We start from the raw sequence: 17,739 nt of genomic DNA on the forward strand, positions 1-17,739 counted from the left end.
TGTTGTCTCATTCTTTTCCAAAGATGAGGTTTTCAAACAGAAAGATGACCGTAGATTATGGAAAATTTTTGATACATCATGTATCCTACACTAGGATAAAGACTAGATTACTGTAGCATTAAGAATTTTGCATTAAAAATGTGGAAATGATTAAGACTCGGAAGTGAAAAAGTTTCCAATGCGGATGTCCATTCCTGTCATATTAATGGCATAATTCATCAAGAAGGAATAAAACAAATATTCATGATGATCACAAATTCAAAAAAAAAAAAAAATCAATACTTTCTTCTTTTATACATTAGATATAGAAGAAAGTGGGGAAAAGAAGGGGAGGAAATATTTTGCGAAGTACTTTTTAAAGTTTAATTTAATAATTCGTTGCTTTATGATCTTTTTTCAGTTTATTACATTTAACTAATATCAAAATAGTTTGAATTTTACTCATTAAAATTTAAAAAAAAAAAAAGAATACAGTAGGTGAATTTTCCAGTATCAGTGGGACCACTTACATTTTGCAGTATAGGAACATTTTATAATATACTATTGAAGACTAAGGATATGGTTTGATTCCACAAAAGGGAAGGTACACAATGAAAAATTTGCAGTATTTTAACAGTACAATAAATAGGTGTTGAACAACTTCTTTTCAACTTGGTTACAGAAGAGCGGCAGGAAAAATCTATTTTTTGCTTTCTTATATTTCAGTTTCAATCCAAACTGCAACACTCGCAGAAAAACTGCAGGAAATTCAGTAGAACAGGTTTCTGCAAATTCTGAAATGTTTGATCACGAGGATGTGTGAAAAATGAACACAAATGATGAAAAACGTAAACACAAGAAATCAAACGACGACAATTATGGCCATTAGGTGGCATACCTCATCGCTGTGCTTGTCCTGACAGAGAAAGTTATATTGTGATTTTTAATTTTCGCTGAAGAAAAGAAATGCAAGAGCTGAGCTCCATGCAAATTCAGTCCTGAATGGGATCATAAATTTAATTCAACTGCATAAAGAGATACTTTTTGACATTTGAAGCTTTTTTCGGTTATTTTTAAATATTACAAAACCATTGCCTTCCATTTCTTTGAGTTAATTATGGATAGAGTTCCTACAGAAGGAATGGACGCCCATACACAACATTTTAAGGGCTCAGACATTTTCCCCTTAGTTTAACAGGATATTTTCCCCCCATAGAAACCGATTTCAGTAGATTAGAGTTATTAAAATTTGCCATTTTTAAGAACTTATTCATTAATGGTAGGAGAAGAAATGTTTTTACATTTTTGCAAAGAAAAAAGTACTAAAAGCAAGGAAGATCTAATTTCTAAGGGGGAAGGAGCCTTGAGCCCCCATTGACCTCCCCCCCCCCCCCCATATGAGCACTCATGATAGAAGGCAATAACATGTATATTTTAAGACAAAGAGATGTGATGATGAAAAATCGTAACTGCTGTACAGAACATAATTATTCATGAAAAGGAAAACATGAAATACTGCAAAACATATATAATTATTTACATACTTGTCCATAAGCCAATACGGTTGCATTGTAACCATCAAAGCAACTGCAAATGAAATATAATTCTTTGAGTTACATAGTTTTTAAAAAGGAATCAAATAAAATTATAAACATATGAATCATAGATGTAAAGATGAAAAACGCAGTCTTAATTAGCTTTTCAGATTAATACCATATATTTATGCTACTAAACTTAAAAAAAAATCAGAATTCTTGACTGTCAACTGCAGCATCTAAAATCAGACCTACTTGGAAATTTACATTTAAAATGATAGCAATGACTTTTTTGTCCCCTCTTGAATTAATAAAAATGCAAAAGAAAACTAGTACTATTTGCGCCAGGTAATATAATAGCTGCTTATTTAAAGACTACAGTGGCTGCCGCTTATATGAATCACGTTTACTGTTTTGATTCCATAAAGTGGCTGATTTGATAAAGCGGCTAATTCAATAAAGATGGATTTTGTTCTGTTTTTGTCGATTTGATTCATTAAAGTGGTCGATTCAATAAACCACTGATTCAATAACCGGCGTCCACCGACCCACTGTAGGAAATTGCCCGTCAAGGCATGACAGGACAAAATTGCTTCTACTCTTCTACACTTTAACGGCGCAATTGCCTGTTTGCTGATATTTTGATACTTGAAATTTTAACTATAACTCAAGTGAATTAACACTAAACTCCAGTGGACAGCGTTGATTTTCAACCACTTTTTTGATTCATCACATTCTCCTAAAATGACTGTCTTACCAGTAAAACAGTTCAGTAACCTGATCGAGTTCAGCCTTGTCACAATAAAGCCTTTCCCTGGATGGTAAACATTACCAAAACATATTGCTTACAATCGGCGAGCTCGACCGGTAGCGACCGGTTAGTTAATCACATGACAGCTAATGATCATGTGCTCCAATCAACAGCTTAAAATGGTAACCGGTGAGGTAACCGATAGATGATAGTGTTGGATATAATTTGAGGTTATAGAGCTAATAGCCTACAGCTAAGCTGAAAATTAGGCAACTCATTTCCAACTGAAAATTTGAGGGAGTGGTCTGCCCGAAGAAAATAAAACATGAATCATTCTTTACACTGAAAAACATTTATTTAACATATATTAAAAATGGTTACAATACAATAATTTGGTCCTCCGAAGAAAAATTAAATTATGTTAAAAAGATCTTACAATAAGTCCATGCAGGTATCAAAAAGTCCTGTCGATGTTCCATAGTGAATCCCCACAGGTAGATGGACGGCATCGCAATCTCCACCAGAATTGCAAGCTGGTCAGTTCACACCTTATGAGCCAAGTTCACCATATCAGGGAAAAAATATCGAAGATGGACACGATCCTTTTTCCTCGGAGACCAAACGACCCACTTAAATTTAATTATAACTTTTCACTTTTATAGACGTCATGGCAGCACACGCTTCCAAAACTAAAGACATCAGCAGTGAATCATTCAGAAAAGATCAGACCTCACCTGAGAGGCCAGTAGCAAAAAACTTATGATGACATGGACGAACACATTTACAAACACAAACAACACAAGACGAGGAGACAAGTGAAAGAAAAAGTAGCAGTGCGCTCGAGCTATGGCCGGTCTGCATATTTATAGCCAGATTCGACCTTGCTCGTAACAATGTGACGTTACCTTATTGTTGGATATAATTTGAGGTTAATTGCCTACAGCTAAGCTGAAAATTAGGCAACTCATTTCCAACTAAAAATTTGAGGTAGTGGTCTGCCCGAAGAAAATAAAACATGAATCATTCTTTACACTGAAAAACATTTATTTCACATATATTGAGAAAATGATTACAACACAATGATTTGTTCCCCGAAGAAAAATTTTAAAAAAAGAGATCTTACAATAAGTCCATGCATGGATCAAAAGTCCTGTCGATGTTCCATGGCGACACCTCACCGGTAGATGGACGGCATAGCAATTTCCACCAGGATTGCAGGCTGGTCAGTTCGTACCACGTGAGCAACAGTTCACCACATCAGGAGAAAAAACATATCGAAGATGGACATGATCTTCTTTCCCCGGAGAACAAATGACCCACATCAGGGAAAATTATAACTTTTCACTTTGATAGACGTCATCACAACATGCGCTTTCCAGACTGGAGACATCAACAATGCATTATTCAGGAAAGGCCAGACCTCACCTGAGAGGCCAGTAGCGAAGAATTTATGATGACATTGACAAACACATTCACAGCACACCAACAACACAAGACGAGGAGACGAGTAAAAGAAAAGTAGTAGTGCCAAGCGATCGAGCTACGGCCGGTCTGCGTATTTATAGCCAGATTCGGCCTTTCTCGAAACAATGTGACGTTACATTATTTGCATATTGCCAGAACAACACAACTCGGTAATCACACAGCTTGCAGGTTGCACAATTCTTATTTAATTTGGCATTCAGCACTTAACACCTCAACATGGTTTCATCATGTGATCGACACGTGCTCTTTCGGAAGTTTACCGACGTCTGCCGAATGACGGCAACCAATCATAGCGTGCCACATGTTTTTCCGAATACTTCCGATTCAAACTCGGACATTTGAGTGTCGGTGGCAGGTGGATGGGATTTCCCGCGCAAGGTTTTCTCCCGGAATGGCAAAAGGTAAGTCACAAAAATGTTTTTTTTTTAAACAATATTGGTGAAATCCTTCAAGAACAAAAATAAAGGCATTTAGCCCAACAAGTTCCCCCCTCTTGAAGGAATTTCATCAAAAACCACATTTATATACATTAAAACATTTAACTACATTCATATTATATTTACAAAAGATACATTTGAAAAACAGTTCAAAAATTTGATATGCCCCCCCTCATTTAATCCCAATTAAATATAATTTTACAAAGTTTATTTAAACAATTCTTAGATAGGGCTTTAGTGAAAATGTCCGCGATGTTTACATTTGTCCTCACATATTTAATCAAAAAAATCTTTTGGTCAATTAAATTTCTTAAAAAATGGTACCTTACATCAATGTGTTTTGTACGGGAATTCTCAATGGGAGACTTAGAAAAATCAATTGTTGCAGTGTTATCACAATAAATGACTGTATCCTTAAGCTGGAGGTTTTCAATATTTAATTCACTTATTTCTGTAATTATCCTCTTCAGCCAGACCATTTCTTTTGCAGTTTCACCAAGTGAAATATATTCTGCTTCCATTGTGGATAACGCAACACATTTATGTTTAAATGTCCTCCAATTAATCGGGACCCGATCAATACACAAAATTGATCCTCCCATTGAGACTCTATCCTCCCGATTAGCGGCGTAATCGGAGTCTGAAAATCCCCGTAGATCTACACTACTGATTGAGCTTAAATTTAGTTTGTATGATATTGTATACTTTAAATACCCTAGCAATCTTAACAGAAAATCCCAATGCTTCCTTCCGGGATTTGCTTGAAATTGGGAAAAAATATTCACCGCATAAGAGATGTCAGGCCGGGTCTTTCCCGCTATGTATGCCATACAACCCAACAAATTTCTGTGTGGGAGCTTTTCTGCTTCCCTTTTTTCTTCCTCAGTTTTCGGGCAGTCGTCTTTTGACAAAACTGTACCCTTTGAGATTGGAAGGGTTGAATTTGGCACATAGTAATCGGAGAACAACCCCAAGACCTTCGAAATATAAGAGCTTTGGTGAATAAAAAGATTATTTTTATCTTCCACAAATTCAATCCCCAGTAGCTTTCTGGTTTTCCCCATTTCTTTAATATCATACATACTTTTAATTTCATTAATTACCTTTTTAATTAAATTTTCATTTTTTGCTAGAATTATTATATCTACATAAATAAGAAGAAAAGTATTTTTGTCTCTATGGTATACACAATTACATCCTTTTAATTTTTGAAAACCAAAACCACGAAGAACACTGTCTATTTCTAAGAACCAGTTTCTTCCGGACTGGTGTAGTCCATAGAGAGACTTCTTCAATTTACAGACAAAATTAGGGTGGCTTTTACTGACAAAACCCTCTGGTTGTCTCATGTAGATTTGTTCCTCTAAATCAGCATACAGGTAAGCATTTTTTACATCAATTTGTGAGTGACACCATTTTAAAAGACATATAAAAATAGAAAAGAAAACTCTTACAAGTGAAAACTCAATTACTGGACTGAAAACTTCAGAATATGACTCAATTGATTGACGGTCCCCCTTTACAACTAATCTGGCCTTGTATCTTACAATTTCACCCCTGTCATTTACCTTGAGGTCGTAGACCCACCTGTTTCCCAAAATTGGTTTCCCCTCTGGTGGGGGTACACCTCTCTTTGGTTAATGACATCTAATTCAGACTCCATGGCCAGTTTCCAGTTGTCAACCTCCGGGGTAGCCATACATTGCCTATACGAATTCGGTATAGAAATTTCTACCAAACTTGCTTCTTCACTTTCTCCCGAACTTTCACTGTCGTCACAGATTTCCCCTACTGTTGGATTTGTAGATGAAAAGTCAAAAAGTTTTGGTTTATACTCTATTTTATTTTCACTACAATATTTTAAAACCTGTTTTAATGAATTTAACCTTACTTTATTTTTACCGGCAATTGTATAATAAATATCAGTCCTGTCCCCGGTCTTTCTCTTTTTGGCTTCTCTAACCCATTTAATTTTTTCACAGGGAGTTTGCTCAACACTCTCCTGGATTTCCTGTTCAAGTTGAACTTCACTTATAGGCCTGATAAAGTTAAATTTTCTCTCATTCTTATTTTGGACTTTTAATTCCCCCCATTTTTCATTTTCATTAAACTTGACGTTAATAGTTTCTGTGACTGTTCTGGTTTCAGGATCCCAGATTCTGTACCCTTTGGTACGTAAGGCATATCCGACCATAATCCCCTTGGTAGCCCTCATATCTAACTTTTTTAGTTTAGACTTAGGCTGACCTACATAGGCAGTACACCCAAAAATACGTAGGTGCCTCACTGAAGGTTTACGCCCAGAAAACAGCTCAAAAGGGGTCTTGTCCATATTTCCTATTACTGTCCGATTCCTCACATAATTGAAACAAAGAGCGGCTTCAGCCCAAAACTCATCCCCCAATCCAGAATCATTGAGCATAGACCTCACACCATTCATTATGGTTAAATTATATCTTTCTACTACCCCGTTCATTTGCGGGGTGTAGGAATTGGTCCGCTCTATCTTTATTCCCTGATTGGTGAGATAGTTCTCAAAATCTTTGTTAACAAATTCTGTTCCATTATCGGAACGGATAGCCAAAATTTTTGAGTTCAGGAATCTTTCAGTCCTTTTTTGAAAATTTACAAAAACATTAAATGCCTCATTTTTTGTTCTTAAAAAGAAAACATATGACTTTCTTGAGAAATCATCTATAATTACAAAAATATATTTCTTTCCCCCCAAGGACTCGGTCTGAAGGGGTCCCATCAGGTCCATGTAGAGCAATTGAAGTGCAGAATTAGTACGCCTTTCTGGCATAGATTTAAACGAGCACTTCCTCATTTTTCCCAATTGACAAGGGTCACAATTGGGTTTTTGCCCCTTCTTAATCTCTAGTCCTTGGACTGCACCAAGTTTACTCATTTTGGTGATACTTTCCATATTTATATGGCAAAATCTCCTATGCCATTTTTCCATATCAACACTGACCATATTGGCCCCTTCAGACTGGTCCTTGGTCTTAAAAACTTTTGTATAATTAACATTTTCACAATCAATATAGAAATTTGGTTTAACATGATAAAGTTTATTTATTAAATTTGCTGTAAATAATTTAACATTTTCTTGATTAAAAACACAGATTTTTCCGGGCAACCATTTGAGCTTATAGCCCTGTCTGTCTATACAAGAACCAGAGATTAGGTTGCGTCGCAGTGTTTGAGCATAGAAAACATTATTGAGGGTGATGGTAACTAATTTTCCATCTGATTCAATTTTAAAAATCACTTTCCCAATGCCCTCTACTTGGCTCTTCACGTTTCCTACAGCTACCTCCATTTGTGTGTTTTGTACAGGCTCTAGCTCGGCAAACAACGACTTATCTCGACAAAAATGAGATGTGCTGCCGCTATCCAATAGCCATGTATCCTCACATTTTGGGTAGGTAGTGTTTGCAGAAATTTCGTTTTCATTTACTGAACAAAACATTCCTGCCTGAGGGTCTTCTTTGGTTTTGAATTTAAAATTCTTATCCTGTTTTACTTTGTTACGGCTCCAACACCTCGACCCAATATGCCCTTTCTTTTTACAAATGTAACAAACTTTATTCTTAGCAAGAAATTTACTCCTACCATTTGCTATTCCGGAGTTTCCGGGTTTTGAAAACATTGCCGAATTTTCTACATTAGGCTCTTCGGCCAAATACCTAATCCTGCCTTCCTCAGCCAGTAGTTCGTCTTTTACTTTAGAGAAGGTAAATCTCTCTTCTTCCCATCTATAGATGGCTTGAACAATACTGCTGAAATTTGGAGGTAAATGCCGTATCAATTGAAAAGTTCTGAGTTTTTCTTCCATAATCTATCCATTTTCGACTAATTGGTTAAAAATTCCCCCCAACCTTGCAGCGAATAATCCCACCGTTTCACCTTCTTGCATTTTGCAAGAGAAGTAGGATTCCCATAGTGCGGCCACTCTGGCCAAAGATGGGGGTTCAAAATTTGCCTTAAGGGCATTCCAAGCTTCACAAGGATCTTCTAAATTATCAATTAACCTTTTTATGTCCTTTTCTAAGTTTAAATAGATGATGGCTAAAGCTTGGCCACATCTTTTTCTGTCAGCACTAGTTAATTCCCCTTCTGGTTTCTTTTGGGTAATCTCCCATAAATCCCTTTCTATGAGTACCATTTTTATATCTTTGGACCAGGTAGCCCAATTATGGGAGCCCAACTTCTCAACATTTCTATAATCTTTCTCCATAATAAAAAATGATTCAATTTTCTCTGGGCAGGTCAACCACGCTCTGCTACCACCTGTTGGATATAATTTGAGGTTATAGAGCTAATAGCCTACAGCTAAGCTGAAAATTAGGCAACTCATTTCCAACTGAAAATTTGAGGGAGTGGTCTGCCCGAAGAAAATAAAACATGAATCATTCTTTACACTGAAAAACATTTATTTAACATATATTAAAAATGGTTACAATACAATAATTTGGTCCTCCGAAGAAAAATTAAATTATGTTAAAAAGATCTTACAATAAGTCCATGCAGGTATCAAAAAGTCCTGTCGATGTTCCATAGTGAATCCCCACAGGTAGATGGACGGCATCGCAATCTCCACCAGAATTGCAAGCTGGTCAGTTCACACCTTATGAGCCAAGTTCACCACATCAGGGAAAAAATATCGAAGATGGACACGATCCTTTTTCCTCGGAGACCAAACAACCCACTTAGATTTAATTATAACTTTTCACTTTTATAGACGTCATGGCAGCACACGCTTCCGAAACTAAAGACATCAGCAGTGAATCATTCAGAAAAGATCAGACCTCACCTGAGAGGCCAGTAGCAAAAAACTTATGATGACATGGACGAACACATTTACAAACACAAACAACACAAGACGAGGAGACAAGTGAAAGAAAAAGTAGCAGTGCGCTCGAGCTATGGCCGGTCTGCATATTTATAGCCAGATTCAACCTTGCTCGTAACAATGTGACGTTACCTTATTTGCATATTGCAAGAACAATTCAACTCGAAAAAACGCAGCTTGCAGGTTGCACAATTCTTATTTAATTTAACATTCAGCACCAAACACCTCAACATGGTTTTCTCATGTGATCAACATGTGCCTTGTCGGAAGTTTACCGACGTCTGCCGAATGACGGCAACCAATCATAGCGTGCCACATATTTTTCCGAACACTTTCGATTCAAACTCGGACATTTGAGTGTCGGTGGCAGGTGGATGGGATTTCCCGTGCAAGGTTTTTCCCGGAATGGCAAAAGGTAAGTCACAATTTTTTTAAAACAATATTGGTGAAATCCTTCAAGAAACAAAAATAAAGGCATTTAGCCCAACAGATAGAACGCTGCGGTTTGTAACCGGTTACTTACCGGTAAACCGGTGAGGTTCGTCGAACGTGAGCATTATCAAATTATCACACCTATTTCATTGTTGAAAGATGCAGGTTACTCGATCATCAGCTATTATTCATAAGGATGTCTTTATTATGATGCAAAATTATTTCCATACATAACTCAGTTTTTATTGAACAGGCGTCAGTCAACTAACAAACAGTGTTGACTAATATACCCCCTTTTAACAAAAGGTGATTCACATGTCAATTAAATGAGAAAACAATTTAACAAGTAGTTAATTAACAAGTCAATTTAACAAGTCATTAATGTGTCAATTAATCAGGAAAATAAATTAAGCCAGTAAAAGTTTAATCATAATAAAATAAGCTATCCCCATACCAAAAAAAAGCAAACCATTAAAAGATGTTAAAATTCCATTAAAAGGTGAAAAATTCGACTAACTAAACTAACGATTAAAAGCTTCATCAGGGGTTGTTACAGGTTTTTATTTTTAGGCCCACAATTCATCACAATTCGTGAAAAAAAAAAAGATTTTTTTTTCTTGTAAAAAAGAACAAATTTTTTGGGCATTTTTGTTAAACGTATATTTTTGTGAAAAAATTCTGCCACACAGCATGTTTTCTTATCACAAATCTAATCTGAAATCCCTTTGGCCTAAAGGACTTCACTGGGAAAGACCTGAAAGCTGGAGGTTTTTTAGTGATGTCTTGCTTTTAAATGAATTGATTCAGCTTTAAAGTGATGAAAGAACTATTTTTACAAAAGCATTGTGTGAAAGGAGGATATGAAATTTCATAAAGAGACTGCAAAGCGAACCCAATTTACATCTGAATTTATCCATGTTCGTTGAAATCTCTAAAAACAGCCAAATAAAAGTATAGTTAGCAACAATATGAAAATAATCCGGTTTCATGAAAATAAAACCGGAACGAGCATAGTAGTGACCAAAACGATATTTTTCCTGATTTCGCAAAGTAAGAAAGAATACAAATCACCAAAAGCCAATGTATGCCTGTTCAACTTTTACTGAAAATTTTTTGCTTCAGAAAAAATAGAAAGAAATTGCTTGTGTTTACTACCAATTAGGGGAATTTATATAATGTTTTTCTAGTTGTGAGATTGCAAATGTATCTAAGGCACATGTACTTAATGGTTGCGTATGAAAAAGGAAAAAGAACAAGTTCGAACGGACATGGATCAACCTCAACTTTCAAGCAGCAAGATCAGATCCCTGGTTCTTGTAATTTGCAGTCTGGTGCTTTAACCACCATGCTAACAAGTATCTCATAGCTTGCGGGTCGAAAGTGGATTTATGTGCATGTGTGCTGTTTTTTACGTGCTGCTGCAGAATAGAATATGATACCGGTGCAGGCATTAAAACCACCCATCTGACTGTTAATAGTCAGATGCATCAAAAAAATTTCAAAAAGGTACCTTATGGCATTGAGGCCAGCAGCAAAGGTAGATTTATATGCATTGACTCGTAAGGCATACATCTTTCAATTGTATGTCCGAAGTAAAACTAAAACATGAAAAAAAACTTACCCGTCAACAAGTTCCTTAACGCAACTATCAAATACATCTTCTTGGAGAGTCGGCATGTCAAATACCTCATCGAAGGTATAAGACTTGTCATTGCCAATCCAGATCTGTGGTTCATTGGAAACGGTGGTAGTACACACATGGCACAGGTCAAGAATATCACGAGAAATCAAAGGACGAATTCTGAAAGAGAATGAAATCATTAAATTGAGAAAATCATATATCAATGTTATTGAATATGAATGAAATCATTAAATTGAGAAAATTGTATATCAATGTTATTCAATAAACTAGAAAATTGCCTGTCAAGGTATGACAGGTGAAAATTGCTTCTACATTTGAATGAAGCAATTGCTTTGATTGGTGATATTTGCATAGTTTAAATTTTAACCCTAACTCCAGTGGATCAACCCTTAACTCCAGAAGATAGTGTTCATTGTTGACCCCTTTTCTGTTTCTTCATTCTCCTAAAATGAGTCTTACCAGTAAAACAGTTCGGTGACCAGATCCAGTTCAGCCTTGTCAAAATGAAGCATTTCTCTGCCAATATCAAACATTCCAAAACAATATTATCAAATTATCATGCTATTGCGTGAGTTTCTTTGTTGATTTCGGGGTCAGTCATAAATGACTTTTACAAGGCTCTCCAACATATTGTTTACCCCCCCCCCCCCCCAAAGCAGAATACTTTACGATGTTCTGCAACGGAAAATCATTTGACTAAAATTGTCCTGCAAGTACTTTAAGCATTGTACGCGAAAAAACGTGACATTTTAAACAAGTTGGGTGGCAAAAATCAAAATCATTTCATAGTTTTTTTTTAACTGGACTGTTACTATTTATTTTTGTGGAAATGAGATATTTCCGGAAACATCACAGCTTTCAACCAAATGACTAATTAAACAGCACTGAATTTGGAAAATTAGTTGATCATGAAAACTATAAAATCAAAAAAACTTTAACAAGGTGTCAAACCTAAACCGATTGGGATTCTCCAAAAATAGTTTATATGCTTTCCAAAATGCATAGAAAGAGCAAAGATACAAAATTTTATAAAAATCCGAACCTAGGTGTCAAACCACATTTTTTGGTTAATTTTACATGGCATGAAGGAGCAATTAAAATAATGTTACTAAACAAAGAAATTACTGAAATAATTAATAGAATGAGTTGAGTTTGGGTTGCATGTAATAAAACAATTCAAAACAATTAAAATATTTTCTGGATGCAAAAGGATTGAAATCTTAAACAAGACACACAATTTCCGCGATGGACATGTTGGCATGTTTCCTAAACATGCATGGCAGAAATTGTAGTGGATGAAGATCGATTGGGAAAAACCTACAAAGGACTAATCGAATTCAACATCGCGAGCTTTCCCCCAAATTATCGTAATTTGAGGCAATTTTAGATTTTCTACTAATTTTAAGAAATTTGCAAACTTTACAGATTTTCTGCACCGCAGTTTCTGCAGATTTTCGGCATCGTGGTTTCTGCAAATTTTCGGCACCGCGGTTTCTGCAAATTTTTGGCACCGCGGTTTCTGCAAATTTTCGGCACCGCGGTTTCTGCAAATTTTCGGCATCGCGGTTTCTGCAAATTTTCGGCACCGTGGTTTCTGCAGAAATTTCAATGAAATTTGCAGAATTTCTGCAGAAAATTTGTCAGTTTTCCTCTCACATTTGAACAGAATTGTTCTGCAGCTCAGGCATCTGTTCTGCGACGTACGTCGCAAATTTAGTAGTATTCTACTTTGGGGGTTTACCCCTACCTCCCTACAAATATTTGACCCCTCATTTTAAGAATCTCTGGCCCCCTTCAGGCTCGGGCCAGGGCCAACAGTTGTCTTTTCTCTCCTCCTCCAGTACATGCCCCTGCACGGATTCAACAACAGCTGGTAGAAGATCTTCCGAGTTTGCTAATGGTGACTGGGGAAAGTTAAATATGCTTTTGTCAACAAGAACTTAGGTTTTTAAGTTCTCATTCCAAATCAATACCCTAAGGGGTTCTAGATTAGAGGTGTCTCGACTTATAGTCTGGCTTCTATTAGATAGAACATCTATTAGACGACGAATATAGATCTATTTCTATATTCGTCGGCTTCCAGTCTGGTTCAAAACCCAGAACTCCTCTTCAGGGCCCCTTCCAGTTAACTACATGTAGCGGTAAATACGGGGGGACCCTGGAGTGTAGTACAGTGCCCCCCGCTTATTAAAATCACCTTCGTTTTGAGGAAATTTGATTTTATAAAGAGGGTGATTTTATAAACCGGCATACCTACATTCTCTTTGAAAAATGAAAGATTTTGAAGTTTAAATACTCTAAAAACAGAATGAATTACTTCATTTATTTTTATTCTAAGTGTTTCAAAATACAGTTGACATTTTAAACATCAGATATTTTCGTTATTTGCCCAAGGTTCTTAATCAAAGAACAATAAGCCAATATTCCGTTATGCTCTGCTTCCTTCCAGAGCATTAACGCATCCATGATCATTTCCATGATAGAATATTCCATGTTAGAATCTTCCTTCACTAACAAATCAGAAAAATCATTTCTATTGTCAAGGAATGACTGAAAATTTTTGTTTTTGGCTCTGTATCATTGATGTCGGTATTCCCGTTGTTTTTGTCCTCCTTTGTTACTCCTAAAAGCTCTTCTTCCAGTAAGTTTTGAACTGTGTAAGTTTAATACAAATACAAAAGTGACGACCAGCAACAGGCTTTGGGCCCAGCTAGACTGGTCCTAATCTATTTACAATCCCCAGTGAAGATCAATGGCCCTCTTAAAACTATCTACTCCCTTGCTCATTACCACCTCTTCCGGTAAACTGTTTCAAGGTTCCACTACCCTGCTATAATAATAATTTTTCCTAATATCCATGTTAGCCTGAGATTTAAATAGCTTAAAACAATGACCCCTTGTCCTGTTTTCAGTGCTAAACTTCAGCCCCGTAACATCTTTCATTTTAATAAATTTAAACAACTGAATCATGTCCCCTCGGTCTCTTCTTTGCTCAAGACTGTACATTTTTAACCTTCTAAGCCTGGAATCATAGTCTAAGTGAGAAAGTCCATTTATTAGCCTTGTAGCTCGCCTTTGAACCCTTTCCAATACATTAATGTCTTTCTTAAGATAAGGAGACCAAAATTGAACAGCATACTCCAAATGAGGTCTTACCTTAACTTCTGGAAAGAAGTTAAGGTTCTGGAAGTTAATAACTTAACTTCTGGAAAGAGTTCTGGAACCAATCGTATAAAATGTCTCCAATGGCCCAAACTCTATTATTAGCATGCCAAAATGCAGTTTATTACGTGTTATCTAAAATCTTGAGCAGTTATTATTTTAAAAGAGGGGAAACTTTTATCTGTTTGCATTGAAGCATCCACATAAAACCGAAAGTCATCTGCGTAAAATAAAATAAAGGTGTCAAATCTTACCTTGTGGTCATCGAACCTTTTTTTCTCAGCAACATAATAAAAGCTCGTGATCATCACATTTTCTCGAAGAATATTTTCTCTTACTAGAATGGGGAGCAAGGGCGTATTTAAGGGAGGAGACGAAGGGGCCCTGTAAAACCTGACCCCCTCCCAAAATAAATTTCAAACCACTCATTGTGAATAAGGATTTAATATTTTAAAATTTAAATTTCGAAATTTCTCATAATATTCTGCGTTGGCCCCTCCCAAAAGATGTTTCTAAATGCGTGCATGATGGGGAGGGGGGCGTCGAGCAGAGGTCTTGCACCTATTCAAAAATTAATTAGTTACGTCCCTGGAACTGCGTTTATGTCATAGCACATAAACTGAAAAGAAAGGCGAAATCCCAGAGGAGAATTTAATAAGCCTCACAGGATAAAAAAAATTTTCAATTATTTGAACAGCTATTAGTTTTTGCAAAGTACACATAAATCTTAACAAAGGATCTAGTAAATGTGATTAAAAAAATAAGCTTATTTTATTCTCTTTGATACCTATGCATTTAATATTTCACCATTTTGTTCATTTGTTTAGAATTTAGTTGCATACTAAAATGGTTCAAAAAAGAAAGAAAAAAAAGAAGAAAAGCCTTGGTTTTCTTAAAATATGTTTTCCCCTTCATGTTTAATCATCTCAAAGGGACATAACATGAAAAGAATTAATTTTCTATTGATTATACATCCAATGATATACAGTAGACATTCGTTTTACGCAACGTTCCACGGAAATGCAGCGTAAATCGAAACCGCGTAAATTGGGACCTAATACTAGTGTTAAAATATGGGTTTGGATCCGTAGATAACAAAATACTTCAATCTAGTGATGTCTATTGTATAGGAATGGCTCAAAATTTTCAATGTGAACGTTTCTGGGTGTGTGACACCGACGTCGGTATCCTCGTTGATTTTGGCCTCCTTTGTCACTCCCAAAAGCTCTCCTTCCAATAAATTCTGAACTGTGTGAGTTTAATAACTTTACTTCTGGAAAGAGCTCTGGAACCAATCGCATAAAATGTCTCCAGTGGCCCAAGCTCGATTATTTGCCCGCCAAAATGCAGTTGATTACGCGTAATCTGCAATCTTTATGAGTTGGATTTTGAAAGAGGGAAAAATTTTTATCCGTTTGCATTGCCACCTTCGCGTAAAATCGAAACTCATCTGCGTAAAATAAAATGTAGGTGTCAAATCTTAAACTGCGTGTAATCGAAACCGCGTAAAATAAACCCGCATAAAATGAGAGTCAACTGTAATTAATAATATTTTATAAATTGTAATCGTTAAACCACAAAATTAGCATTGCAACGCTTGTTTGCGGTGTTTACTCGCATAAGAGTGCATGTTTTTCAGAATTCCTGTAGTACCCCCCCCCCCCCCCCCAAGGGCCGGTCGATGTTAAAGATCCCAGGGTCGAATTTCCTTCCCAGTCCGCCCCTGGCAGGTACCATAGTGTGTAAATTCACATATCCATTATTGACCACACTTATAGAATAAGCTGTCTTGTACCGTAGTTAAAAATTCTTTATGACATGGCCGGAGAGAGTAAAATTAGTTCAGTTTGTGTAAGCATTTACTTCTTAAGGATATTTTCAAAGGGTTGAAAAAAAAGTGGGAACATGTTTTTGAGCTTTTTCGGTTACTTAAAAACTTTGCGAGTAAAGGTGACTTTCCAATGATAATTTATTCAAGAATTTTTCCTCTTAATATTGTCCATTTTTGTGGAGGGATATGCATTTACGTTTGAGGTTCTCTTTCTTTACATATCAAAAGCAAAATGCATTCATCTTTAAGAAAACTACTAATAAAAGAGAGATCAACAACAGTAATAAATGCTGCTAGAAGCAACTAAGATTTAAATGGAGAAAAAAAATAGCTTTTTTCAGCGAAAGGAGTATCTATAGAAGTTATTTATATACGGATGTAACCTAATTTTCTTCTTACACACATGTTCTGTCGACTACAGTTTAACTGTCAAACTATTAGTTTATTTGTTTTTTATATTCTTGAACACCTTCCAACAAGATATATGAATTCTCTAATGAAAAATGATGAAGAAAAAAAAACACTGCTAAACTGTAATAGTTTAACAGCCGCCTACACTCAACACGAAAAATGATGTCAGCAGACGATTAACAAACTATATCACCAATTAAGGAAAAGTACTGAAACAAGCAAGATCCACAGTTATAACAAAAGAAGCATCAAATTCAAGTTTATTACCTCACGACTACTTTGACTGCGGTATCATCCGTCATTTTCTTAGCGCGTTTTGCAAATTTACATTTGCAATAGCAGGTGGTGGGAAGTTTGAACTAAGGCACATCTCAATTTCAGAAAACAATTTAATTCGAAACCATAGAGTTGAGATGTAACATTTCTTCAGTGACAACGGTGGCGTAGCATAATCAGGGAGTGAGCTACGAAGCATTCATTTCGTGCGTTTTACTCCTTAAAATTTAAAAACAAACATTTTTAAGAAAAATTAATTTAAGAACATTCTTCTTACATCTTGAATCTATTTTTTCGGTTCTAGCTAGTGGGTGGTGAGCCTAGAGTAGTTGTTTCGAATCACATCTATGATTCGAACAGAACCTTATACTCTAAACAAAGCCCTTAATTTTATACTCTACCATGCCCTTAAGAGCGAGAACCATCACTCCCTTGAAAAAGAGAAAAGTCCTTTAACCCCCTCCCCTCCATTTCAATGGCGCATTCCGTGTCCTTCCCACCTTTAAGTTGGACACCCTGGGTGCGTCAGAGTAACGGCACGATGTACTCGTGACACTCGGGGCATGTCCACAGAGCTGAACTAGAATTTCTGGATAACTCACTTCCCCTTAGCCGGGGGAAGCCGTTCGCCGCCTTCATGGAGAGGGTTTCGGTTCCAGCTCCTAGCGTGGCTACTTTATCGCTAGTTTGGCAGATATTTGGCGAAGATGCCTTTTGGCGAGGGCTCTTTTGTTGTTCAGTGTTGCATTGTTCAATGTGGTTCCAGTGTTGGATTTTAAATCGGATGCGTATAGCTTTTTACTTCCTTTTACAAAAAAGGAAGTATTGTATTCGCGAAAAAATTTTCACTCAAAAATCGCCCTTAATTTCCATTTTGCTCACCCCCAAATGAATGTTGAGTTTTTTTTTCGATTCGACCACATGCGGAAAAGTGCCTAAGAAT

General features: G+C 36.3%; 1 protein-coding gene across 1 annotated transcript in view; it reads right to left on the reverse strand.

Moving 5' to 3' along the window:
- Positions 1-16,876, reverse strand: part of LOC129217666 (kinesin-like protein KIF21A) — an 80,347-nt gene extending 63,471 nt beyond the window's left edge. The window contains exons 1-3 of the mRNA XM_054851994.1: positions 16,788-16,876; positions 11,096-11,275; positions 1,524-1,566 (exon numbers count right to left, since the gene is read on the reverse strand). Of these exons, the coding sequence (XP_054707969.1) occupies positions 1,524-1,566; positions 11,096-11,275; positions 16,788-16,822 (258 nt within the window). The 5' untranslated portion in view covers positions 16,823-16,876. The remainder of the gene's footprint in view (positions 1-1,523; positions 1,567-11,095; positions 11,276-16,787) is intronic.
- Positions 16,877-17,739: the final 863 nt, after the last annotated feature.

Source organism: Uloborus diversus, chromosome 2, assembly GCF_026930045.1.
Source record: "Uloborus diversus isolate 005 chromosome 2, Udiv.v.3.1, whole genome shotgun sequence".
In the NCBI taxonomy this organism is placed as follows: Eukaryota; Metazoa; Arthropoda; class Arachnida; order Araneae; family Uloboridae; genus Uloborus; species Uloborus diversus.